A 23,708-nucleotide genomic window follows, 5' to 3' on the forward strand; every position below is an offset into this window, starting at 1 on the left:
ACAATGCTGAGGAATCCTTTCGAAGGATCAAAAGCAAAATATAGAATTTTCGGCTCATTAGTTTGGGATTCAACAACTTTTAGCAAAATTAAAATTTGTGAGACAAAAGTGAACTGTGCTTGACATATCCTTGTGAAAGCTCTGTTTATTTTGATCGTTAATGGTATTATGCTCGCGCTGGAGGATAATTACGGCATTTCGAAAAGAAGTAACGCGCAATTAATGGACTTCTATCCAGAGAGAATGGGCGAAAGATATGTTTATGAGGAAAATAATAAACGGCGGCTGGGGGATTTGCATGCGCACGAGCTTGTCATGCTCGAAAATGACGCTAAAGGAAAGGTTTTCAAAATAGATATTCGCCGCTTCTTTTAGACAATATCTTTAACAAAAAATAATCAAATAAAAAACCTCAAATAGCAATTATTGAATTGAAAAGAAAGATGATTGCTCAATCCGAGGCAGTGAAAGAATAACTTCTCTCTTTGCTTTTTTCTGTATATTAAATCTAACTTATTCGATTTAAATCTTCGATATATCGACTTTAGAATGGCAATAGACGTCAAGAACACAATCGCTCAATGGCGTCAAGAAATCGTCATGACTTTGAAGGAGTCAACGAAATCGGCCCGCATTCTTTGCGTTCTTCTTGTTTTCTTCTATGCTCTCAGTGGTTACATCCTGGTAGCTCATCCTTTTCTCTTCCATTCTTAATTTTTTCTAGGGCGGGCTCGCGATCACTCCCGGCTATCTCTTCCCACCGAAATTTTGGGTTTGGACGTTGATCACAAGCCCGATGATCGAGAACACATTTCTGATGGTTTTCGGCGGCTTGACAGTGATCCTTGGCGCTTCACGACTTCTTGAGCCACTTTGGGGCGAGAAAGAGTTCTGCATTTTCTTTGGTAAAGCCTTTTCAAGTTTTCATTAGGGACCTGCCCTCATTTTTAGCTGTTGTAAGCGCGATGTCAGGCTTTTGAGCGCCATTGTCTACCTCGTCTGCTACGCCGTTGTTTTCAATGACGACTTGCTCTTTGCTACGAGTATTCATGGACTTGCCAGCTTCAAGGTAATCTTGTACAGCTGCACTTTTATTGAGCACTTTCTAGGCTGGCGTTTTCGTAGCGCTCAAGCAATCCCGAGGAGAAGACACCGTCATTTTCAGACTCAAAGTCAAACAAATCCCGTTCACTTATTTGTGCTGTGCTGCTGTTCTCTGCATGACGGAAATCAGTAAGGCCAAAAATAAACGGACAAATATTTACAGTACTCTTTCTCTTTCAAGTTTCTTTTTCGTACTTCGTCATGCTCAACACTGGCATGTTCTCAGCCTGGATTTATTTGCGATTCTTCCAGCAGCACTCCCGCGGCAGAGGTGACCTAGCTGATCACTTCGCTTTTGCTACGTTTTATCCTAAGATTTTCCGCGTAAGTCTTCAACTTCCTTTCGTTTCCGCGCTTGATTGAAAGTGTGAAAGAATCTCTTCCTTGGTGGTTGTTAAAACAATAGCATTCAGATTCGGTGTTTTACGACCATCAAATAAAAACTTACGATTCTTTTTGTAGGGTCCGGTTGGATTCCTGTCAAACATTATTTGGAACATTTTGGTAAAACTTCGAATTTGCCAGAGAGCCACTTATAAATATGACGTTGCTGCTGCATCCAACATTACCATCAGGTAATAATCATCATTTTTTCCAGTGCAAGACAAACACGACACATGCAGAAGAATCATATGATAAACATCCCAATTTGTAGTCTTCCTGGAACAAGCGAGGCAGATGCAGAGAGGCGTCGGAAAAAGGCTCTTGCTGCTCTTCAGGAAAGAATGGCAACGATTGAGTCTCCGGAGGAAGGATGGTCGGACGAGGAGGAAACTCCTAAAGGTCAAATATCTCACGGTCCACTCAAAATTCACATTTTTCTAGCGCCAGAGAAAGCGGAAGCATCGGTAAAGATCGAGAACGAAGTTGCAGACCCAGTTGCTTAAAATTTCAAGACCTTCCCTTTGTCTAGCCGCAATTGCCTTCCTACAGTTATTCAATAGCTGTAACTGCCATATAATTATAAATAATCACCAGGGAATCCTCCCTGGCTGCAGGGATCTAAATTTTTCCCGAAAATCGCAATTTGCGAATATTTTGCGATTGCGATGCGAAATTTCGCAGAAAATTCGCAATCGCAAATTATTTTGATCGAATCGCAATCGCATCGCAATCGCAACTCAGTTTTCGTCAATAATTCGCAAATTGCGATTTTTTGCGAACTTTGGTCTTGTCAAGATGCTCCTTCGTTATTCTGACATGGGTTTTCTTTGACTCAGAGCCTATTTTCTGTGTTCTAAAGGCTTAATTGTAAGGCTGACCTCAAAAATAGTCTTAAATCCTTTGAAAAATTACTTTTACGCTAAAATTTCGCAAATGGCGACAAAATCGCAATTCGCGAAAAATTCGCAATTTGCGAAAAAAATCGCAATCGCATCGCAATTTCCGGACTATTTTGCGTCGCAATCGCATCGCAATCGCAATTGATTTTCGGCAAAAATTTAGATCCCTGCCTGGCTGAAGAGAAAACACCACCTTGTGCAATTATTTAAGTTCATACTTCTTCTCAAAGTACTTTTTTTGAAAAATACTCTTTATATATATTCAACCCTTACTCACACCTTTGTATCCTGTGCAAAAATCAACTTTCTACACTTCTGTTACTGGGGTTTTCTTCTTTAGAAGAAACAAGTTCTGTTATTTCGAACGAAATTATTTCGTTCGTATCCATTTTAGTTCCTTTATAATACTTACAGCTTCACCTATCTTCAATACCTGAATTCTAAAATTATAAATTTTCAGAAAAGAATAAAACATCTAGTAGTCGAGTCGTTAGTCATTAGCATTCTTGTAAAATGGGATGTCTCATGTCAAAACCAAAGCCTCCCAAGGCGCCTGGACCATCGGGAGGCCCATTCAACAATGTAAATCAACAGCAGGGTTCAAAATCACCTCACCTAAAGGTGCACCTTGTTCAATTTAGGTGAGGTGCAAATTGTCACCTCACCCACCTCACCTAAAATTTTTCAGATTTAAGCTTTTTTAGGTGCACCTAAAAGGTGCACCTTTTTTGAAATCATCACCTCACCCACCTCACCTAAAACTTTCGAGATTTGGGCCTTTTCTAGGTGCACCTAAAGGTGCACCTTTTTTGTGATCATCACCTCACCTCACCTCACCTAGGAATGTTTTGATTTTAGGTGCACCTTTTTTCTCGGTGAGTTGTTTTAAAGTTTGAAATTCAAACTTGGCTGTTGATTTCGAGTCCTTTGGTAATACCCAACATTTTTTACTGGGCAACCCGCAGATTCTTCAACCTTTACCCCAGGGCTGTCGATTTCGAGTCCTTTCAAATTACCCGCGACTTTTTTCCGGGTAACCCGGAAGTTTTAACGCTTTATAATAATTACTCGCTTACAATTAAAATCCGTGCCCACACTTGATCAATTATCACCTAAATTTCACCCACCTCACCTAAAAAACTTCCAAAATCCGTCTTTTTAGGTGCACCTAAAAGGTGCACCCTTTTTCGGAATATCACCTCACCCACCTCACCTAATACTTTTCAAAAATTGTCTTTTTAGGTGCACCTAAAAGGTGCACCTTTTCCAATCTATCACCTCACCCACCTCACCTAAAATTTTTGAGATTTGGGACTTTTTAGGTGCACCTAAAGGTGCACCTTTTTTGTACTCATCACCTCACCTCACCTCACCTAAAAACTAGGTGATTTTGAACCCTGATCAACAGTCTTTCATGGCGCAAGATGCTCCAATTCATATCCAACCGGGTCAAACACATCGTCAACAACCACCTCCTCATCAAAATCCCTACACAGAAACTAGCGCTATCAATAATTACGTTGCTCTTTTCGACTATCAAGCTCGAATGGAAGGCGATTTGAGTTTTAACAAAGGAGAAAGGCTTATTATTTTGAACAATAATCAAGGTTAAAACTATCAAGAAATAAATACATTTTTATACCAATTTAGGCGACTGGTGGGAGGCAAAGAAGCTAACTACCGGAGAGCGCGGTTATGTCCCCTCTAATTATGTCGCCGAAGCTGACAGTATAAAGGCAAAAGAGTGGTTCTTCGGGCCAATTCGCAGAGTGGACGCCGAACGATGTCTTGGAAACAGAGCTCCAGGCACCTTTCTCATTCGGGAGGCTGAAACCATGGTCAATACTTATAGGTTTGCGGCTACTTCTTTCGAACGGATGATGAGCGATTTTTTAGTCTTTCTGTTGTATCTGAATCGCGAGCTGTCAAACATTATAGAATACGAAGATTAGATAATGGTGGGTTTTATATTTCAACTAGAGTGACGTTTGCAACGATGGACGATCTTGTTTTACACTACTCTAGGACGAGTGATGGACTCTGGTAAATCTTCCCCAAGATGAAAATGCGGCTAACTAACGTTTGCTTTCTAGTTGTCGATTGCTTCAGTCATGCCCACAGGAAATTGCGGATGTTCGAGATCTAGGGCGAGATGTTTGGGAAGTAAATCATCGAGACATTCAGCTGACCGATAAACTCGGTAGTGGAATGTTCGGAGAGGTAAACAGCTCTTTCTATGAGCCTTTTCTAAGTTGCGTTTTAGGTCTGGAAAGGCATCTGGAACGGAAGAGTAGACGTTGCCGTCAAGAAAATGAAGCCTGGATCGATGGATCCTGAAGCTTTCAAAGCAGAAGCGACAGTCATGAAGACCTTGAGGCATCCAAGATTAGTCTCATTATTTGCCGTATGCTCATCCGAGCCGTTGATGATCATTACGGAAATTATGACCAATGGATCCCTGCTTACGTATTTGAAAGATCGAGCAGGAAAGCATGCAACTCTGCCACAGCTCATAGATATGGGAACGATGGTTGCGCAAGGAATGGCCTACATAGAGGTGAATAAAAGCTTTTCTATGTTTTTCTTGAACATTGATCTAGCGCATGAACTACATCCACAGAGATGTTCGAGCAGACAACATGCTTGTCGGTCAAAACGGAATCGTCAAAGTGGGCGATTTCGGCCTCGCCCGATTGTTGGACGAAAACATTTACAATCCCGATTCTGCAAACATCAAATTCCCAATCAAGTGGACCGCTCCAGAAGCGGCTTTGTACTTTAAATTCACGATTAAATCCGATGTCTGGAGTTTCGGAGTATTGATGACAGAGATTATAACGAGAGGAAGGACGCCATATCCAGGAATGAACAACAGACAGGTCAGAGGATCCTTCTAAATTGCGTGTTACAAGATTTTTTTCAGGTTTTGGACTTTGTAGAACGCGGAGAAAGGATGACAAAACCGAGCCAGTGTCCGCCCCATCTTTGGGAAATCATTATGTCGTGCTGGCAAGAGCAAGCTGACCGTAGGCCAACCTTCGAAGCTCTTCAAAATCAACTGGAGGACTTCTTCATCGGCGCAGAAAAGCAATATGCTGATACTGGCGGCTTCTAAGAAACTCTCTCCTATCTGGAAATATTTTTCTCGCTCCCTCTCAAGATCAATTACTATCAATTTTCGGACAACAATGCAATAACAGATCTACCAATCCGCCAAAACGCTTTCAAAATTGAGAATCACCCTGAAAAGATTTTCTTCAATCGTGCCCCCAATTTTCTAAAAAAAAAAATGTGAAAACGCACCTCTTGTCATCAAACCAAAGAATTTATTTTCAATTTGTACAGTTTAATTTAAGAAAAAACAAATAACAACTTGAAGTGTTTTCATAGACGACCCCGACATTTTTTTCTTTTTATGAAATGAGATCAGACCGCTTCCTTATCAGTTATCGATTTTCGCTTTTTAATGGTACCAATTTATTGTTCATATTTAACCCTTATCCTCCTAAAATGCCTTTTGTTCCTTTTATCATTCCTACCATTTTACGTTTATTTCACCTTGAGCGTCTCTAGCTCTACTAGGTAGTCTAGTAGGTAGGACTCTGAAAAAGACTTTTGCTACACGCCTATTGCTTCCTACAATCTCTAACTGTGACTGTATAAAAACCCAACTTAGAAGAAAAATAATACCTGCCCTTCCATTTCTGTTCCCATTTCTTTCAACCTGAACTACGAGTGATTTTTTAATGTGCAATTACTAAATATACGAAAAAAAACATCAAGTCTTTTATCAATCGTTTTTTAAGATGAGGTAAGATAAAAGTGAAGACAAAAAGATGAATGTTTTGGCAAGTTGCTGTGGCCCTTGTTTTGGCTGGGAGACGCTTGTTGAGGAGCCTGAAGGTGAGAAAGAATGTGGTTGAAAGAGGCTGCGGTCTTATTTTTGACGGCTCCCTTCCTTTAATTCATTACAAGCCTAAAACTATCCTAGATACAGCAAGCCGGCCTCAAGTTAAACTCGACGCCCTAAACATGGGATTGGATGCAGTTATCGTTAAAAATGGCACACGCGTCTGTGGATCTGGTGCAGTTCTCGCTTCCGCCCCGATTATGCAGGATAAGGCTTATTTTGAAGGTAGATACAGAGTCCACATTACAGACATTGAGACAAAACGATGCTCATGTGAGTGTTCTAGTGAAGGTTCAGTCTGATGGGATCTGGGGGTGTGGCGTGGCCGCAGAACAGTGTGACCTAAACAAAGTCCCTACTACTGACAAGTCGTGGATGCTGACGTCGGAGAGGACAATTCAAAAAGAAGGGACAGATGTAGAAAGCGTCGATGAGATTTGCGAGGGAGATGTGATCGGAGTCACTTATGACCACGTCGAGTTGCAGTTCTACCTCAATAGCAATCCTCTAGGTAATTCTTTGTAGAACCTTATCAGTCTAACTTATTATTGTTAGGGAATCCCGTAACAGGAATCCGAGGAAAAATCTACCCAATTCTGTACGTCGATGAATCCGCCATCTTAGACGTTGAATTCGTCCATTTCCGAAACATGCCTCCTTCCGGCTTTGGCCAGATTATGTTCGAACAAAATATTTTATAAAACCAATCTAGTTCTGTTTCAAAAGCTCCTCCTATATTTTCGATTCTTGACCTAATTTATACATATTCAGACAATTCGAATAGAATATTATTTTTCTAAGTTTTTTCTTGTTCCAAACCAATTTTTAAATTTGTGAATATAAATTTTCAGTTTCAGAACAATTATAACATGCCTTCAAGTTACAGTATATCGAAATTATTATATAACATTTTATTCATGTGCTCATTTTTCTCCATTTCCAAACAGTACCTTACAGTATCTACCGGTAGTTCTCTGCAACTCTTCTTTGCCGACTTACAATACTGACAAAATTTGTACAGATCAGCATCGAAAATTTCGATTGTTTCAGATAAAGAAATCGGCCGCCATGGAAAAACAAGAAACCGAAGAGGTCGAAAAAGTCGATGATCTCTTGAACACATTTAACTCCCAGCTCAAGTTTGAGCAAAAGCAGATCAGAACAAAACCAGCAAAAGATTTAAGCCTTACAAATCGAAGAAAAGAAAGTCGAAGAAATCAGCATCAAAGGTTAGAAATTGAACTCTTCCTTGATTTCAACGATCTGTATTTTTTCAGGAAGAGGCAAAAGCTATCCCTGAGAAACGTCCTTCTCCAGTGTTTAAAAATTGCTCGATCGAAAGTCGCTCCACTGAGTTTTCGCCAGAAGACCTTCCTCCTTGCTACGAGGAAGAAGTGAATGTCAATGAACTTTGCGCGTATCTGGAAAACGCCGAACTTATTCCACGAAAAATGTCCAGCATGGCAGAAGCTATCTATGGCTGAATGTTTCTTTGTTCTCTCCTTATACCTCCTCCTCTTTTATTTTATTGTCATTTATTTGCATTTATACTAAAATTATAAAAACAACAACGACTGATAATTTTTGTGTTTCTCTTATTTAAATTGCGAAAAAATCTTTTTCGCGATTTTTTCAAATCTCTGGTTCAACTTTTTCTGATCTGTCCTGCTTTCAATTCTTCCGAAAAAACTACTCATTCACAGAAAAACAAATAGTCCATTACCATCTACTCAATTTTAGAAAGTTTCCTCCAGTCAATCCAATTATGCCAGAGAAAGATGAAAAACCCGTCACTGCCGAAAAAGTAAGAGCCGTTTACCGAGGCACTCTTTGACGTTGTATTCTAGCAAGAACTCATTGATCTCTACAAGCAAAAAGTTGAGCTACAGAAATGCCTGATGGACTTGGAAAAGCAAATCTATGGTTTCGAAGAAGGATATCTAAATGATACGAGAGAGTGAGTCTTTCTTTGTTTTCCCAGTTGACCGAATTTTGAAGCTTTGGAAATGTTGTCATCGGTTGGGAAAATTTCAACGCTGAGTCGAACAGAAACAGAAACAAGGTTGACAAAAAACATACTGCCAAAAGAATTAGAAATTCTGAACGAATCTTCAGCACGTCTAGGTTTGATTTCGCATACAAATTTTTATTTACCGACAATTTAGCGTTACGTCTTTTGAAGTCAACCCATCGCTGAAGGAAAAAGACACAGACGATGAAGGGCAAATCGATGAAAACCCCAAGAAAAAGAAGAAAAAAGCCGCTTAATTTCCTTTTCTCTGTTTTTCCTTTCATATTCAATACATTCATTAAAAACCCAAAAGGCACAAATAAACAGCAGCATTTTCAGGCTTTAGCATGCCCTGATTCTTTATTGACGCAACTCTGTATCTATATGAACCGCAGAATGACCACCAGGTTGGTCCAATCGCCACCGTGCAGCAGCCTTTTAATAACAAAAACGCGACACTTAGAAAAAAAACGAGTAGCGAGTCTTCACCTTTTCAGCCGGAGCTTATTGAATTAGAAAGAGCAAGGCATTTTTATTTTGACAAGAAAAATGTGCAGTCTTATTTTTATAGGAAAATTAGTTCTAAGACAAGAGAATCTTCAACAGACTGAATGTTGCAGAAAAAAGTGTTTGTTAAAAATTTAATTGAAATTGTTAAAACAATAAATAATAAATATTAAAAAAACAAATTGACTTTTAATTGAAATTTTCTTTATAAACTGTAGTAGAGCTAATAAGAGCGTATTTTATTATTTAGAATTCCTCAAAAAAAACCTTCAGTTTCTCCATTGAATCGGAATCTGACAGGGCACGTATTCGTTGCAGTTGGGAATGTTGCAACGCGCAACTTTGATGCTCTCTGGCCGAGTGGTTCCCAGCTGGCTGAGGGTCGGTGTAGCGAGCCGGCGGCAGTATTCGAGCTCGAATGAAAAAAGGGAGAATGTAAAAAAGACGCTGAGCTCAAGAACGGACTCGGATATGGCGCGTTTCTTCCTCCAGGGCACAATACCGAAACAGATTCCCAGACACCTTCATGACGACTTTATCCAGCTTACTAAATATGAACAAGGGAAGGAGTGGACAACATCGTTTTTTACTCAAGAGCCATACAATGTAACTAAGTTTATATACCAATTTCTAATTGAGAAAATCCACTTGTGAGAACGCATCTACGAAAAATATTCAAAACTCGCTGAAGCAGAAACTTCTTCAAATAGCGCCGAAAGTATTATTTCTGTCGAGTATTTTACTCTGAATCAGAGAAGACAGATCGTCGAATTGTCGCGTGGAGGTTTGTCTGCGGATTTAATTGCCCTGCAATTTCGAGTGCCAGTAGAAGGGATTGATGATGTCCTGGAGAAAAATGAAGAACTGCGGAGAAAGAGACCAAGGTAAGAGAAACACGATAGAATTTTTCTAGTATTTTATTCTGGCTCAGATCGTGTGAAGTAGATTTTGAGAGTTTTTAAGTCATTTTATAGTTCTTCCTGATGCCATCAGGCTGATGGAACTCGTATCGAACCTGTAGAAGTAGCTCACATTTGAAATAAAAATAATTTTTTTTCTCTTCTTGCTTTAGGTTTATATAGGCGTCTCTTATGGTCGAAGGAGCGTTAATCAATCTTCAGTCAACCGTTTTATTTTGAAATTTTCCATGCACGATTTCATTCTTTGGTATATACCTAGGATATATCCTTGCAAACGAACCAAATTTACCATCAAGCCTTTCCGACTTTTCTAAATATCCTTCTAATACTCTCTGATTTTTAGCATCGAAGATGAAATTTGGATTAATCAGCGAGCAAACAGTTTGATGAAAGAAAGTCTATGGGGATTCAAAACTCCCGACGCTTACAAAAGAGTCCGCGCTGGGAAGAAGCGGGTTATTCGCGACTACAAACAGAGAAAAGAGGCTTATCCTCCCCTACTTGAAAACCCAGACCCGAAAGTTGAAAACTTTCATGTCTCTGTCATCGATTCTAAAAACTCCCCAGTTTAAAGGCATCAAAATTAACCAAAGGGTCATTTTAGAATGAATATCTCGTCTTTATTTCTTATCTTTCACGCGACGGTCACAGCTCAAGAAGCCGAAATCACCACAAAAGCAAGCCCAGTTGACTTGTCTAACTCGACAGAGGCAGAAGTTGAGCCAGAGGTCGAAAACATGGCAAACCCAGCAACAGAAAGTCCAGATTTATCTCCTAAAAATGGAACGACTACAGATACGCCTCTTGTTCGTCCAATTACCAGGTATCTATGGCCAATTATACGTAGATTCGTAAACGCATGATCAAATAGATAGTGCTCTTTGAATTATCCTAATCAATCAACATAGCTAAGATATGATATCTTCTTCAATTCTAGCGCACCCATTGAATCCGGCTTCGACTTCGGCAGCTTCATCGGTGGCGCCGTTCTAGCGTTTGGCGTCACGGCAACGGTCTATTTCGGCATAAAATTCTACCGCGCGCATAATCCCGATTATCGTCATATTTAAAAGTCGCTCATAAAAATACGCAAATCGTACTCCAACTTTGTATCAATCCATATATTTCAAGAATGAGCTTCTTTGCCGATTCCTACCGCTAGAAATCGGCAAAAAAGCGTCATTTTTACACACTTTTGTTCATAATTTATGATAGTCATTATTTTCCTTCTTCGTATAAAATCAAACCGTCTCGTGTTATACAGTCATTTTACTCACGCCTTTTTATTCTTCAACCTTCGAAGGACTTTTTATCATGACACACACAAATACAGTTTACTCGTTCAATCTCTTTTGCAAAAACAAACTTTTAAACCGCCAAAATACGAAAAATAAAATCGCAACAAAAAAAAACAACCGTTTTTAACTTGTGTTACTTGCAGAATGATTGTTTTATTTTCGGGAAAGCGGAAATCGGGGAAGGATTTTGTTGCAGAAAAGCTTCAGGTTTGCTTTTTTCTAGGATAAGGGCTTATTTTAAACCCCCTTTCAAGGCTCTCAACCCTTTTTCTCGGCCAATGAGAATCATCAGACTTTCTGCACCTTTGAAAAAAGCATACGCATCAGAGCATCCTGGAGTTGACTATCAACAACTTCTGGTAAAAACCCTTATCTACCCTTAAATTTTTATCTTAGCTACTGTAGACTAGTGGGGAGTACAAGGAAAAGTACAGAGCAGATATGGTTCGCTGGGGTGAAGCAAAGCGAAATTCTGACCCGAATTATTTTGTGAAACTTTCTTTTGCTGACTTGGATGTTCATTTGTAAGTTTGTGTTTTTAACGATTTGAAGGTTTAACAAAGCGCGTAGAAAAAGCTCGTTGGTGGTTGTCTCCGATTGTAGGAGAAAAACGGACATTGAAAGCATCAAGAAGCTGTTTGATGATCCAGGCTATCACAACCAACTGGCGATAGTTACAGTCAGAATCGAAGCCACCCGGGAGGCCCGAGAGTCACGCGGGTTCACCTTTACTGCTGGTATCGACGATTGCGAGACAGAATGTGGCCTGGACGATTACACCCACGATTTTATCTTCAAAAATGACTCCGGCGGCGATATTTTACCGTTGATCGATTTTCTCGACGCCCGACTCGAAGCACCATAATGCCCCTTTACGCTGGAATTTCCGTACTTTTTCCAAACGGTTGTTCTTTAGCTTTGCGCAGTGGCAGTATCGTAAACGATGAGGTTTATCCGAGTTGCGATTATTGCTAATTGAAAACTATACCCAATACCCCGCCATGCGGACGTGAAATACCGTCCACATAGGCAATTTCTGAAGGAGGCTACGGTCTCCTCGTCTTATCGAAACTCTAAAACCCTGACTTCTAACTGGCTATAATCGTCGATCATTTGCCACTAGAAAATCCCGGGAAATCCACCAAGTCATCAATAATTAATTTACTTTTGTCTAGATTGCTTGATTTCGCCCTTTTTTCAGGCCTTCGAGCCAACATTTATCTCTGGCCTACCTTTCCTCCTAAAATACCTCAGAAAACGCATCTTCTTATTTTGATAATCCCCCATTTGGCCATTTAGAATGTAAAAACCATGAATCGGTGTCGATGAGCATGAAAGAAAACCGAAAAACAACGAGCAATTGGGTCAAGAGAAACTTGAGGCGCTTGATTCGTCGAAACTACGTAAGATGGGCTACGGTTATCGCCAAGTATCCCTTCTGCCTCATTTTCATCAGCGTCGTTTTCACCTTGATATGTAAGCCAGGCCCGTTTTCTATCCATTCTCAAATTGTTCTAGGCTGTCTTTCTTTTACTTAAAAACTCCTTATTCGATCCACTCACTCCCATCGGAGAACTTCTCGGAGAACAAGCCAGAAGGATACATCCTCCAGTTTGAATTTGAAAACAAGCATCCTACGAGAAAACTCATCGAAGAAACAACGAAAATTATCCGGAATCATGAATATTTGTCGAACAACTGTGTTCACGGAGAATCGCTAAAGTCGGGAATTCCACCAGAGCTGTCAAAAGTGATCCCGAATCATTCCTGTCTCATCTTTTCGCCGGCGAATCTTCCTGATTCTGATCACGAATTTCCGCGAAATATTGAACAGTTATTCAAGGGAAAGTTCTAATTCTACAAATAACGATGCCAGTTTACCTTCTTTACAGGGGTGATTTTATAATGAGAGCCCTCTGTGTTGATGGCACATCTGTTAGATGGAACCATTCAAGTAGCGTCACAAAAAGGCAGCGCGCATTTTATGGGGGTCCAAGTGGAAACACTATCCACCCGTTGTTACCGTGGTTTTGCGACATGACATTGATCCACAAGCACCTTGGCTTCTCACTTTGGCAAGGGATCTATTTCCAGCGAGCGCTAGCGAAAACGTGTCAACCCAAGGTCAGTGCCCCTGCCAATTATTCTATCAAAGAATTTATTTTCGTATGCAGATCCGGGACCGAACCATTGATCAACATAAATTTCCATTTTGGGTATCCCGCGACGATTGATTGGTTGGTTTATCTCTCAGCGGGCATCTTACTGTACGTTTATTATTACGTTACGGTCAGAAAGATGAATTTTCTCGAATCCAGGAAGGTTTTTGAGCAATTTTTACGCTCAATAGCAATTTTTTCTTTTAAAACCGGGCCAAGTATTATCACCAGTGCTGCTGTCTGTGGAACACTGATAATGTCTCTAATGGTCGCTTTAGGATCTTGCCTCGGTAAAAACTATTTCTTTGGTAAACGAGCTTACTCCTTTCTAGCGCTGGATCTGGACATTTATGTCGAGTCCGGACCGTTCGAGCGCGGAATCGGCTGGATTTTCATCTACTACACTTTTACGTTTATTGCGTTTGAATCTGTACTGATGCTGACGAAGTGTATCATAGAAACGCCTGTCGAAGGAAGCAGTTTTTTATATCTTATGTAATGTTCATTCTCGGCCAGGGAAGGGAAAGCTTGGGGATCAAAGAATATGATCAATCTGCGCTTACTAGAGCCCTGGCTGAGCTCCAAAATTGTTTACGAAACTCGCTTTGAAGAGGGGCCAACTGAGCGGATCGCGCACGGATTGCTCCGCGGCGGGTGCCACCTCTCGAAGTTCTTCTTCGCTCAATTAGCGCTGACCATGATTGGCTCGATCTCCGAATACTCTCGCAGGAATACAGTTCAACGCAGTAGTGCTCGGACAGTTTCACTTTTAACTCGTTTGGGGGTTTAATTAGTAAGTCGCCGCGTTGGATGGCGGCCAATCAAAGAGTGATTAAAAATTGGGAGAAGAAAAAATCGACAAAATACTTCCGCGATTAGTCGATTTTTTCTAGCAAAAAGTCGAGTTTCAGGCGATTATTCCAAGGCCGGGACGAGTGCAATACAGATGCTTCGATATTCGTCTGTACAGACACTCTGACGAGACCTAGAATTCTCACCGATCAAATTTCCCTCTCTCTTTCTCAGTCGGATGTTTTCAGAATTTCTACAAGTCGGGACCAGTGCAATATTAATTCAGAAAAGTAAAACAAATGCACAAAATCGCGACTGGTAGACTTTCGTAATTAGCTTTTTAATTTGTCTTCTTCTCTCTATTTTTTTCGAAATGCTCTTTCTCTCTTTGTCCCTATTTTTCTCTCTGAGTGGTCGAGCTAAATAGGCCGCGCGGGATAAACGAGACTCCGCCCGGGGGGAGCGCGCGCGTGAACTCTCGCTCTCCCGCCCTCCAGTGGTATTTCTCGGTCAGCTGCCCCCGCCCAGCAAGTCACGGATTTATCACCAATGATTTCGAGCTACTTGGATATTTCTCAGCCTTTTTGGAGTGAGGAAATCATCTGTTCCACTTGATCTCTTTGTCCTTAGATTATTAAAAGAAGTTAGTATTGAATGACTCGTATTTCGTTTCCTGTCTGCGAGACAGCGCTTTGAAGTTTTTATTACTATTTTTCGAGTTATAAACGGTGCTTCCCGTCGCCGGGAGCGGCGAGGAATAGAGCTACCGGGAGAAATTGATTTCGCCCCTGGCCTCAGGTGATTGGATGCTCTTTTGGCCAGCACAAGCCGTGATTGGTTCAAACGAGTTTCTCATCTCTCTTTATTCTGTCGTTGAGGACAAAGGGAAAGTCATCCACTTGACCTGAGTGGGATTCATTAGCTTTATGACTCACTGTATTCAAAGTTTGAAGAGCTGGTAAACGGCTAAATAATTTTCTTATGGGCCAAGGGAGAAAAAGGTTGAAAATGTTGAATTGTTACCAGTTTCTCCATCTTTGCTCTGATTATGGTTCTCTCGCACTCTGCTCTTCTTCATGAATGGCTTGTAAACTTGTTTATTTGTGACAAGAATAGTTCGTTTTTGACCTTCATAAAGGATTTACGAGCCATTGATAGTCTTTCTTCGCCCCTATTCTCTTTCTCGAGCTCAAGCAACTTGAGCGATCAGGTAAAGAAAAAAAAACTCTTGAAGCATTACGCAAACTTTTTAGAACCAAAATGGATTCACAAAAGATCTGGAGCCGCAATAAGATTGCGTCGTTATTGGAATTCCAGGAATTCTGGAAAGTTCGGGGAGGACACTCTCGAAGGAAAGGGCATATTCTAGAGTTTTTTCTCTTTTTGATAATAGCCAGGAATCTTGAATCAATCAAAAATTTTGACATTGGCCGTTTGATTGAGATAAAAATACGTCTGTCTGAGACCATCAAAATAAGTTCACGATGTGCCGAGTCTCCGAGTCTCACCGCTTTATGATTTGTAAGCTCTTTTCGTAAATTTATATACCAATCACTTTTTACGAGCGTACAAGAAATTTGTTTGTCAGAACTTTTTCACGCCCTCAATGTAGATGTGACCCCGTTGGTCGACCTTGGGGAGAATCATATTGACCCGATTGAGGGGATGTTCCAGCCACTGAGGATCAAGTTGTTAAAAACATGGGCCCACAAGGCAATTCTGCAGAAAATTGCGATGATTGTCTTTATAACTTGGATTGGTTATCGAGTTTTTATGGTCGATCCAAGTGAAATAAACAACGACTACGATGACAATGACCTGAGTTTGCTACACTGCCGTGGGCGTATGCTTTCCAACTCTATTCAAGAGATATTCGCGGAAAGCATCTATCCTTCCTTCCTCGAATTCGTGTTCCTTTCGATCCCAGTGGCTCCCGTCCGATCCCAATCTATCAGAAAACGAAGGATTCTCCTCGCTTGACCCAGTTTGTCTCCTGGAAACTTGCTTCGCTGATTATCGCCTTTGCAGCAGCTATTTATAAGCTTTATAAGGTGAGAAATAAAACAAATAATTCCCGTGTCATGGGAGTGACCCTGTTATTGTAACACCTGGATTGGAATTAACAAATTTTTTCTGTGAAATGATTATGACCTGATTTCAGTAGTTATTTTTAGGCGTACGAGAGGAAGATCGAAATCAACAAGTCATTTGTGGAGTATTTTGATTCCCGGAAGTCCTCGAAATCGCTCTATGAAGATGTCGCGCTGGAAAAACATTTGGAGTTGGAATTCACCATCGATCATGTTACACAAGATGAAGAAACTGGGAACCTGCTTTTAGTTGACTCTTCCGGATCTTTGACGATTTTTGATGCTTCAAGTAACAAAATTGTCGCTCAGAAGCTGTCTCAGATTTCTTCTTATCGCGCTTCCACGACATCAGATTCGAGACATCATTTTACCGAGGACGATAATCCATTGATATCTGACGATGAGACTGTTTGGTCTATCGGACTTCATCAAAACAACATCATTCTTGGCTTATCTTCTGGGAACGTGAAGTTTTTGCAGGTTTCAAAAGCAGAAATGCTTCTCAAGTCGACTTATCTACTCGACGAATCTGGCGTTTCATTCATAATTACGCGTGACGAGGAAAGTGCTTTCATCGCGCTTACGATTGAAGGAACCGTACGAAAATTCTCCACTTGTCAATTTTCCGCTCACGAGGTGCAACACAGCACGCCTGGCGTCACAGTTGTCCGCACCATGTGCGAACGTATCGTTTCTGGCTCATTAGACGGCTCTGTGACTGTTCTGAACAAGGACTGCAGGACTGATCATGTCTGCAAAGGTCACAATTATCCAATCACTGCCCTGAATCTCTTCAAAAATGGAAAATCTTCAAGCGACATCACTGCCATGTCGGCGGATCAGTCTGGTCAGGTCCGAATTTGGACCTTGTTGTCGGGCCGTTGCCAATTTGTGCTTGGCAATTACTCTGGCATGATTTCAAATGTCTGGCCTTGCAGGTACGTTATCAGCTCAGTACTTCAGTACCTAACTTTACCACCAGGGATATCCTGATCGGAATAACACAATCAGGGCGGGTCCTAATTTGGACTCACCGCAGCGGCCACTTCAAGCAATCTTTCAAACTTGGAGAGTCTTCAAATGGCGGTGCCATTGTTCTCAATGAAAACTTACTGATTGCTGCATTCGACCAGCAAATAGGATTTATTGACCTTGATCTGAAGAACAAAAGAAGATCAATCTCGCTGCGAAATTCAGTATCAGAGAGAACAAGTTCAAAATAAGGTAACAACGAAAATGAAACGAAAAAATTCCTCTATTTTTAGGTCGACGGCTATGACTCCCTCAAAGCTGTTCTTCAGCCAGACAGGAGACAGAAAAACACTATTCTTCTCACATGGTCGAACTCTAAAAGCCTTCTCTTGCCGCCTCACGTTGACTGTACAAATATCTCGTAAAATACTACTCACTGTTACTACTTTTCGTTCCACAAGTTCTAACACAGATAATCACTTGTTGTATAAAAGCTAATTAAATTTTTCTAAAGAGATGGTACGACTTTATGGAATCGTGATCGCGAAGAAAAACGGCGACAAAGTTCAAAAATTGTGCGAAGAAATTGACGTCAGTACTTTTGGCTTCTTCCAAAGAAATTCTGTTGGAGAGTTTATCAGATTCACCCATTCTATTGTTCTCGGTAACGGCCTTTTCTCCATCCTTACCTTTAATAATTTCTTTAGAAAGGACCCCTAAATGACAGAAAGTCAGTCAAACAAGATGCATACATGGCCCATTCTTACGTCGGTCCTGATGGTCTTTCCGCCTGTTGCATCGCTGATGAAGAGTACCCAAAAAGACCGGCTTTTGTCATGCTTGGCAAGGTAGTAGGTAAATTAGCCCTCATTTGTTTCTTTTTATAACGGCATTCTTTCTCGAACAGAGGACTTCGCCGCAGCGCATCCAAATTGGAGCAGCATCAATTCAGTCGAGTTCGGATTGAAGGACATTCTTACAAGATGGCAAGATCCTAAATCCGCTGATTCCATCATGAAAGTGCAGAACGAGCTCGATGAGACAAAGCAAATCGTCTCCGAAACGCTCGAAAAGATTCTCGATCGTGGCCAGAAGCTTGACGATCTTGTCAGGTAATAATCAACTATAGGTATCATTTATAAAAAATTATTTTAGCCGCAGTAACGAACTCTCAGAGCAGTCAAAAGCATTCTACAAAACCGCCAAGAAGACCAACTCATGGTGCTGCTCAATCATGTGATCTTTCTTCTTTCAATATAATTTCAACCTATTTTCCTTTTTTTTTCTTCAGGTTCAAAGTTTGTTCCATTCTGTTCCTCTTTCCTAGGTTCAACAAAATCGCCCGAAACCAAGATCGGGTTTTATCGGGTTTTTAGGAGGTCGGGTTTTGTTGGATCGGGTTTTGTTGGATTTTATCGGGTTTTTGTCGGGTCCGAAATCGGGTTTTTATCGGGTTTTTGTCGGATTTTGTCGGGTTTCCTACAAGCAAAAATTAAAAATCAAGTCAAAAGAAGGTCAATAACTTATCTTGAGCAGATTTTTTCAACAATTTTCGAGGATCATTAATAATATTATTTAGAATGTGCATTTTCCCATTGTGCATCTCCTTATACAATAAAAACGCCTCGTCTAAAACCGTATTATTAGTAATACGGTAGAATATAGAATAAATAATCCAAACCCTATTTATGTGTTTAGAAAGCTTGGACCTTGCTGAGTTACAGTTTAGGGGGTTAGGCCTTGCCGAGGTCACATGGCTTTAAATAACCCATGGGGTTGAAAATAGTGGGAGTTAACCTAAAAGACTGTTCTGCTAAGGCCTTCAAGCTCAGGCGTTCTCTGAAATTCTGCCCTCGAAATGGATCGCTGATTGCCAGGGACCTCGCTGAATTTCATTCTCTCAATCGCCAGAAGATTATCTTTGGTAAGATTAATGTAAATGTCCTCTAGAGCTCGTTCTATGCCTTTCCCCGGTTTTGGAGGCAGTTCTCATCTATTTCGAGTGCTTTTAGAGTAAAAAAGGGCAAGGGAGGCTATTTAGACGGACTGTGATTGGCTGAAAAGGCAAGAAAAACCCGACGAAATTCCGACAAAATCCGACAAAAACCCGATCCTACGTCGGGTTTTTGAAATTTTCAGGATCGGGTTTTGTAGGGTGAAAAAAAACCCGACAAAACCCGATAAATATCCGATCCGATATCGGGTTTTCCGGGCATCGGATTTCGATTTGTTGAACCTAGCCTCTTTCCAACTCATTATTGAAACAACATCAACAACCATATCAACATATCGAGAATCTTTCCACTCCTTTTTCCACCATTCATTGGTCCACAAACTTTAATATTCATATAAAAATGCATATATATCAATTGTGAAACATACCACACTTTCGCTTTTATAACAACTCTACTTGTCCTGTTTTTTTTGACAAAAAGCTACAGTAACTCCTTGTGTCATATATTCAAGTCAACATATGCCGGTATTTTTTCTGCTACTCCTCTATTTTTCAAATTGTTAGTTTACTACTACTGATACAAATACAGCTCTGGAATTATATGCATTCACGTCTTGACCGTTTTATTCTCTAAGAATGCCAAAGAAAAAGACAGGGCAGCGAAAAAAGGCTGAAAAGCAAGCTGAAAGACAGCGAGACATCAGGTGCTTTTTCCTATAAGGTATCTATATAAATCAGTGAAATATCCATTATCTAATGTCTTTGGACGTGTTCAAGAGCTTTTTTATAGATCCTCAGAAAGAGGGCTAGCAATACATCCCTGTAACTCGCTGATAGAATGCGATCAATGCGGAAAACAACAAAAAAATCGAGCATTTTGCTACTTCTGCAATCATATTCAAAAAACAGTTGTTTGCGGAAGCTGTGGGATGACAAAGTGCATGAATAGATCCCCAGGAGGATGTCTGGTCAAACACGGTGCGAATTATATTACTGGGGTGAAGATTGCCGGCGCCATTTGTGATCATTGTGAAACGTTCGTCTGCCATGGAAGGGATTGTATACAAAAACATGGCTGTGCTTGTCCGTTGATTGATGCTGTCTGTATTGAGGTGGGGGTATTTCTTCTTCCTTGCATAGAAAGTGAATTCTAGTGCGAAAGAGGAGTGTGGGATCACGGAGGGCGAATGTTCAAGTGCTCCTTCTGCTGCGGGTATCTCTGCGAAGATGATCAATTCGAGCATCAGGCCAAATGCCAAGTCCTCGACGCTGAAAACGACAAATGCGGCTCTTGCAATAAATTCGGCCAGTGGAGCTGTCTCAAGGTAAACTTTCTTTGAGGCCCGGGCGTTTCAAGAACTTTCTCGCTTCGCGAAATCCAATTGGCGAGAACAAGGAGAGTTACGTAACGAATTTTCTAGTGTAAAATTTGCTTCTGTGATGATCATGTTCGGCGAAAAGGAGTCAAGTACGCGAGGGATGAAAAGTTCCCGTGTCCGAAGTGTGGATTTGAGTGTAGAGAAACAAAGGACTTGGCGATGAGCACGAGGAGTTACAAGTTCGGGCGAAAGGCGAATACAGAGTAAGTTCAGTAACACTAGATTTTTTTAGAATCAATTTCAGGGGCCAAGAGTCAACTTTTTCTTACGGCGGATATACAGTTCAAGTACAGCGACAGGTGTACTCCGATGAAGAAGATTATGAAGACGATCTCGTGCAGGGAATGACGTCGATGAATCCTACTGATTTTCAGTACGGTTATCACGGACAGTATGACGAAGATGAAGATGAAGAATGACAATCTCTTCTTACTGTTTAACTACAGCAATACCGCCTGTTCCAGAATGTCACTCAATATAAAATCTTGAATTTATATCAGCGATGTTTTCTCTTCAGAAGGTTGTATGCCAAGATCTCGGAGAGATCGAGAACGCCTTGACGAGCAAGATTCGTATTCGTTCGACCCTTTCGAGTCTTCCGGAAGTTCTGCCCCGAATGGTGTGCAGCTTAACCCTGATGGAACTCCATGTCGTGCTTGTAGTTCAGTTCAAGATGTGAAAGCACGGCTTGGAGATGCTTTTGGGGTTGGTGATTCCAGCGTCAGAAATGACTGCGCCCCAGATGTCAATCAAATTGGAAATGCTGGCTGGGTAAGTTTTGAAAACTTAGCTTTCTACCAATTTTACCTTCCAAATATTTTTTCAGACAATTCTCCACACAATGGCAGCATATTATCCTGATAAACCATCACCTGAGAAGAAAGCCGCTGTTTTAAACTTCTACGATTCTTTCTCAAAGCTCTATCCTTGCTCTCATTGCGCAGAAGACCTTCGCCAGGACCTCAAAGAATTCAAAGTCAGGAACGAATCTCGTGCGAGTTTGAGTATTTGGACCTGCGAAATGCATAATCGAGTGAATGAGAAGCTGGGAAAGGAGACTTACAAGTGTGATCTTGATTGGCTTGATCAGAGATGGCGAGATGGCTGGAAAGACGGCTCATGTGATTTATAAATGGCTACTGCAAAAATGATTTTCTAATTTTAATAGATATCTTACGATAGATTTTTGACAATGCTTTCTTTAGAAATGCTCGCGCTTAGAAGTACCCGAACCCTTACCACTCGGCTCGCCACGCCAGGTAATGATCAGGCTTCAATTATGTTATCCTAAATCTATTCTAGTGCTGAGCCGAAAGCTTTCTGCGAAGGCCGAGATCCCCGAGACCAACATGTTTTGGCTCCGCCACCAGATCAAAGCCAAGGATGGTTTCCACAAGCACGTCAACTTTGTGAGTCTTTATATTTTGATTGCAGCCATTAGAATGGATTTTAGGAGCGAATCGTCGCCATGGTCGCTCTTGGCTCCATGGGCGCTGCTGTCATCTCCCCTGGCAACTTCCTTGTCGACCAGACATTGGCTCTCACCTGGATCGCCCACTCCTACTGGGGCGTTGAAGCTATGATCATGGATTACATTCCCCTTCTTCTCCCTGTTTTCTTCGCCAACGTAAGCCGCTTTCTTTTGCGAATGTGCCTAGTCTCCAAATAAAATTTTAGGTCGCCAAATGGCTTTGGGTTGGATTCTGCCTCATCATGGCTGTTGCCTTCACCAACTTGAACCTCAAGGTTGGCGAGAAGCAGGGCTGTGGCCACATCATCCGGGAATTCTTCCTTATGTAAAAAGCGCTCTTTTTATAAAGAATAGCACCTTTCTGTCCTGTTTCGCTATTGAGAACACTATTTATTAAGACTATGAGCGCATAAGATCCTACAAGTTCAAGACCTCCTGTTAGATCATTTCTTCGTTAAGAATGAGTGACTTCGACGATTCCTACGAGTCTTCCATCTTCTCTGATGCTTCAAGCTCGTCCATCGATGACATGATCTTTTCTGATGAGCCGCCAAGTGATGATTCGTTGGACGATTCCGTTGGAGATCTTGAGGAGAGTCGTCTCGAAGAAGATTCGGAGAAACGTAATTGGACTTTATTTTCTACCTTTTAAGTTGATTTTAGAAGAAGATGAGAATTCCAACTCAATCTCGCTTCCAAAACCAGTGCCGGAGATTCCGATGACTGGATATCTTGATGAATCGATCCATGACCCTAGCTCGGAAGATATAATTGACAGTCAACGAAGTAGGGTTAATAAGTATTTCCAAATCAAAAGCCTTCTCTTTCAGAGCTGGAGAATAAGTATGAAATCCTCGACTTTTCTCTCTCGGGCCTCGAGGTTTCTGATGAACGAAAGAAGTATTACGAGAAGGAAGAAAATGAAATGAGTTTTGTCGCAGGCAAGAAAGAGTACGAGCCTCCGCTTCTTTCTCTCGCTAACCTCGATATGGACAGCTATAGGAAATGCGCTGATGTGTTGAGGCCCCATCCACATCTTAGGAGAGGTAATCTCTTGATAGATTTTACCCATATAGAGTTTTTCTAGCGTTTCTCGAACCAAGAATGGTCCAAAGTCAAAAGGTCAGCATCAAAGTCGATCCTCCTTTGACTCCGCTGAAGTCAATTCTTCGATCACGAACTGGATCGGACAATATGGAAGATCATATCGAGTATATAAAGCGTCGATCAGAGCTACGATCAGGTTCCAAACCGAACAAAACTGAAGAAAACATTAGGAGGATGGAGCAAGACTTGACTGCTGAAAGACCAGAGCATACCGAGTACAGAAGTGCTCAAAGTGTAAAGGAAGAATACATCGCGCGAGCAGAATCAAAAGAGGAAAATTCATCAAAACCTCGATTCAGCCCGAGAGACCGGATTTATGACAGTCTCTCTGAGTCAACCAAAGCGCGATTGGAAAAGCTAAAGCAAGAACGAAAGAAAAAGAATGCAGAAATAAACGGAAATGATGCTGCTCCATCTCCACCAAAGCCAAAGTTCAACTACGCCAAGCTGGAGATGATCAAAAACCGCTTCGAAGGTAATTCTTCTAAAAATCGCATTTTTACAGCATTTTCAAGAGCAACAAAAGAAGAAAGCGGGAAATTCATTCGAAATGACAATGATGCAAGAAGAGCGGGAAGAGCAAAAGCGTCGCCACCGCGAAACCCTCAAGAAATTCGAGCGAATGTCGACCTAAATCCCAGATAGAAAATCTTCCTCACTGACACTTATTTAAGCTAAATGAACTGCCTCATTTATCTTCACACTGCAGTTTTCACTTCACCTGCCAAACACATATTAAAAAAAGCTCCGA

The 23,708-nt window shown here is 41.1% G+C and overlaps 12 protein-coding genes and 1 non-coding gene across 13 annotated transcripts; all 13 read left to right on the forward strand.

The window, feature by feature from the left end:
• The first annotated feature begins 526 nt into the window (after window positions 1–526).
• On the forward strand, window positions 527–2,817 carry LOC145698316 (transmembrane protein 115-like). The gene is made up of 8 exons (XM_081775515.1): window positions 527–684; window positions 725–910; window positions 962–1,069; window positions 1,110–1,233; window positions 1,286–1,428; window positions 1,567–1,679; window positions 1,760–1,887; window positions 1,930–2,817. The coding sequence occupies exons 1-8, from the start codon at window positions 550–552 to the stop codon at window positions 1,989–1,991; spliced, it is 999 nt and encodes a 332-aa protein (XP_081631641.1). The 5' UTR covers window positions 527–549; the 3' UTR covers window positions 1,992–2,817.
• A 969-nt stretch (window positions 2,818–3,786) lies between these two features.
• Window positions 3,787–6,148, forward strand: LOC145700740 (proto-oncogene tyrosine-protein kinase Yrk-like). Its single transcript, XM_081778063.1, has 7 exons — window positions 3,787–3,994; window positions 4,038–4,239; window positions 4,284–4,430; window positions 4,481–4,607; window positions 4,651–4,944; window positions 4,988–5,266; window positions 5,311–6,148. Exons 1-7 carry the CDS (start codon window positions 3,802–3,804, stop codon window positions 5,500–5,502), a joined length of 1,434 nt encoding a protein of 477 aa, XP_081634189.1. The 5' UTR covers window positions 3,787–3,801; the 3' UTR covers window positions 5,503–6,148.
• Window positions 6,149–6,190: 42 nt separating this feature from the next.
• On the forward strand, window positions 6,191–7,322 carry LOC145696341 (SPRY domain-containing protein 7-like). The gene is made up of 4 exons (XM_081773363.1): window positions 6,191–6,290; window positions 6,379–6,522; window positions 6,584–6,808; window positions 6,853–7,322. Exons 1-4 carry the CDS (start codon window positions 6,224–6,226, stop codon window positions 6,996–6,998), a joined length of 582 nt encoding a protein of 193 aa, XP_081629489.1. The 5' UTR covers window positions 6,191–6,223; the 3' UTR covers window positions 6,999–7,322.
• Window positions 7,323–8,041: 719 nt separating this feature from the next.
• On the forward strand, window positions 8,042–8,673 carry LOC145699302 (chromatin modification-related protein MEAF6-like). The gene is made up of 4 exons (XM_081776571.1): window positions 8,042–8,101; window positions 8,145–8,254; window positions 8,296–8,421; window positions 8,463–8,673. Exons 1-4 carry the CDS (start codon window positions 8,063–8,065, stop codon window positions 8,563–8,565), a joined length of 378 nt encoding a protein of 125 aa, XP_081632697.1. The 5' UTR covers window positions 8,042–8,062; the 3' UTR covers window positions 8,566–8,673.
• A 1,647-nt stretch (window positions 8,674–10,320) lies between these two features.
• Window positions 10,321–11,081, forward strand: LOC145696827 (uncharacterized). The gene is made up of 2 exons (XM_081773925.1): window positions 10,321–10,558; window positions 10,673–11,081. Exons 1-2 carry the CDS (start codon window positions 10,341–10,343, stop codon window positions 10,803–10,805), a joined length of 351 nt encoding a protein of 116 aa, XP_081630051.1. The 5' UTR covers window positions 10,321–10,340; the 3' UTR covers window positions 10,806–11,081.
• A 98-nt stretch (window positions 11,082–11,179) lies between these two features.
• Window positions 11,180–12,088, forward strand: LOC145700741 (phosphomevalonate kinase-like). Its single transcript, XM_081778064.1, has 4 exons — window positions 11,180–11,240; window positions 11,288–11,392; window positions 11,439–11,557; window positions 11,604–12,088. The coding sequence occupies exons 2-4, from the start codon at window positions 11,312–11,314 to the stop codon at window positions 11,896–11,898; spliced, it is 495 nt and encodes a 164-aa protein (XP_081634190.1). The 5' UTR covers window positions 11,180–11,240; window positions 11,288–11,311; the 3' UTR covers window positions 11,899–12,088.
• LOC145700870 (U4 spliceosomal RNA) lies at window positions 11,948–12,088 on the forward strand. The gene has a single exon (XR_014134239.1). It is a non-coding gene; the product is annotated as a U4 spliceosomal RNA (small nuclear RNA).
• Window positions 12,089–15,810: 3,722 nt separating this feature from the next.
• Window positions 15,811–17,512, forward strand: LOC145700559 (uncharacterized). Its single transcript, XM_081777850.1, has 4 exons — window positions 15,811–16,035; window positions 16,159–17,012; window positions 17,057–17,298; window positions 17,340–17,512. The coding sequence occupies exons 2-3, from the start codon at window positions 16,570–16,572 to the stop codon at window positions 17,295–17,297; spliced, it is 684 nt and encodes a 227-aa protein (XP_081633976.1). The 5' UTR covers window positions 15,811–16,035; window positions 16,159–16,569; the 3' UTR covers window position 17,298; window positions 17,340–17,512.
• A 13-nt stretch (window positions 17,513–17,525) lies between these two features.
• On the forward strand, window positions 17,526–19,606 carry LOC145698317 (uncharacterized). The gene is made up of 4 exons (XM_081775516.1): window positions 17,526–17,710; window positions 17,758–17,901; window positions 17,954–18,158; window positions 18,202–19,606. The coding sequence occupies exons 1-4, from the start codon at window positions 17,563–17,565 to the stop codon at window positions 18,284–18,286; spliced, it is 582 nt and encodes a 193-aa protein (XP_081631642.1). The 5' UTR covers window positions 17,526–17,562; the 3' UTR covers window positions 18,287–19,606.
• A 26-nt stretch (window positions 19,607–19,632) lies between these two features.
• On the forward strand, window positions 19,633–20,873 carry LOC145700560 (zinc finger protein 330 homolog). Its single transcript, XM_081777851.1, has 5 exons — window positions 19,633–19,704; window positions 19,791–20,112; window positions 20,155–20,325; window positions 20,422–20,582; window positions 20,624–20,873. Exons 1-5 carry the CDS (start codon window positions 19,637–19,639, stop codon window positions 20,796–20,798), a joined length of 897 nt encoding a protein of 298 aa, XP_081633977.1. The 5' UTR covers window positions 19,633–19,636; the 3' UTR covers window positions 20,799–20,873.
• On the forward strand, window positions 20,787–21,560 carry LOC145700562 (FAD-linked sulfhydryl oxidase ALR-like). The gene is made up of 2 exons (XM_081777852.1): window positions 20,787–21,150; window positions 21,206–21,560. Exons 1-2 carry the CDS (start codon window positions 20,905–20,907, stop codon window positions 21,509–21,511), a joined length of 552 nt encoding a protein of 183 aa, XP_081633978.1. The 5' UTR covers window positions 20,787–20,904; the 3' UTR covers window positions 21,512–21,560.
• LOC145700563 (succinate dehydrogenase [ubiquinone] cytochrome b small subunit, mitochondrial-like) lies at window positions 21,508–22,281 on the forward strand. Its single transcript, XM_081777853.1, has 4 exons — window positions 21,508–21,638; window positions 21,682–21,788; window positions 21,833–22,006; window positions 22,057–22,281. Exons 1-4 carry the CDS (start codon window positions 21,572–21,574, stop codon window positions 22,177–22,179), a joined length of 471 nt encoding a protein of 156 aa, XP_081633979.1. The 5' UTR covers window positions 21,508–21,571; the 3' UTR covers window positions 22,180–22,281.
• A 28-nt stretch (window positions 22,282–22,309) lies between these two features.
• On the forward strand, window positions 22,310–23,700 carry LOC145698831 (uncharacterized). Its single transcript, XM_081776053.1, has 5 exons — window positions 22,310–22,473; window positions 22,514–22,636; window positions 22,681–22,896; window positions 22,938–23,432; window positions 23,473–23,700. The coding sequence occupies exons 1-5, from the start codon at window positions 22,311–22,313 to the stop codon at window positions 23,589–23,591; spliced, it is 1,116 nt and encodes a 371-aa protein (XP_081632179.1). The 5' UTR covers window position 22,310; the 3' UTR covers window positions 23,592–23,700.
• Window positions 23,701–23,708: the final 8 nt, after the last annotated feature.

The sequence above is a fragment of the Oikopleura dioica genome, chromosome 2 (assembly GCF_907165135.1).
Source record: "Oikopleura dioica chromosome 2, OKI2018_I68_1.0, whole genome shotgun sequence".
Classification (NCBI taxonomy): Eukaryota; Metazoa; Chordata; class Appendicularia; order Copelata; family Oikopleuridae; genus Oikopleura; species Oikopleura dioica.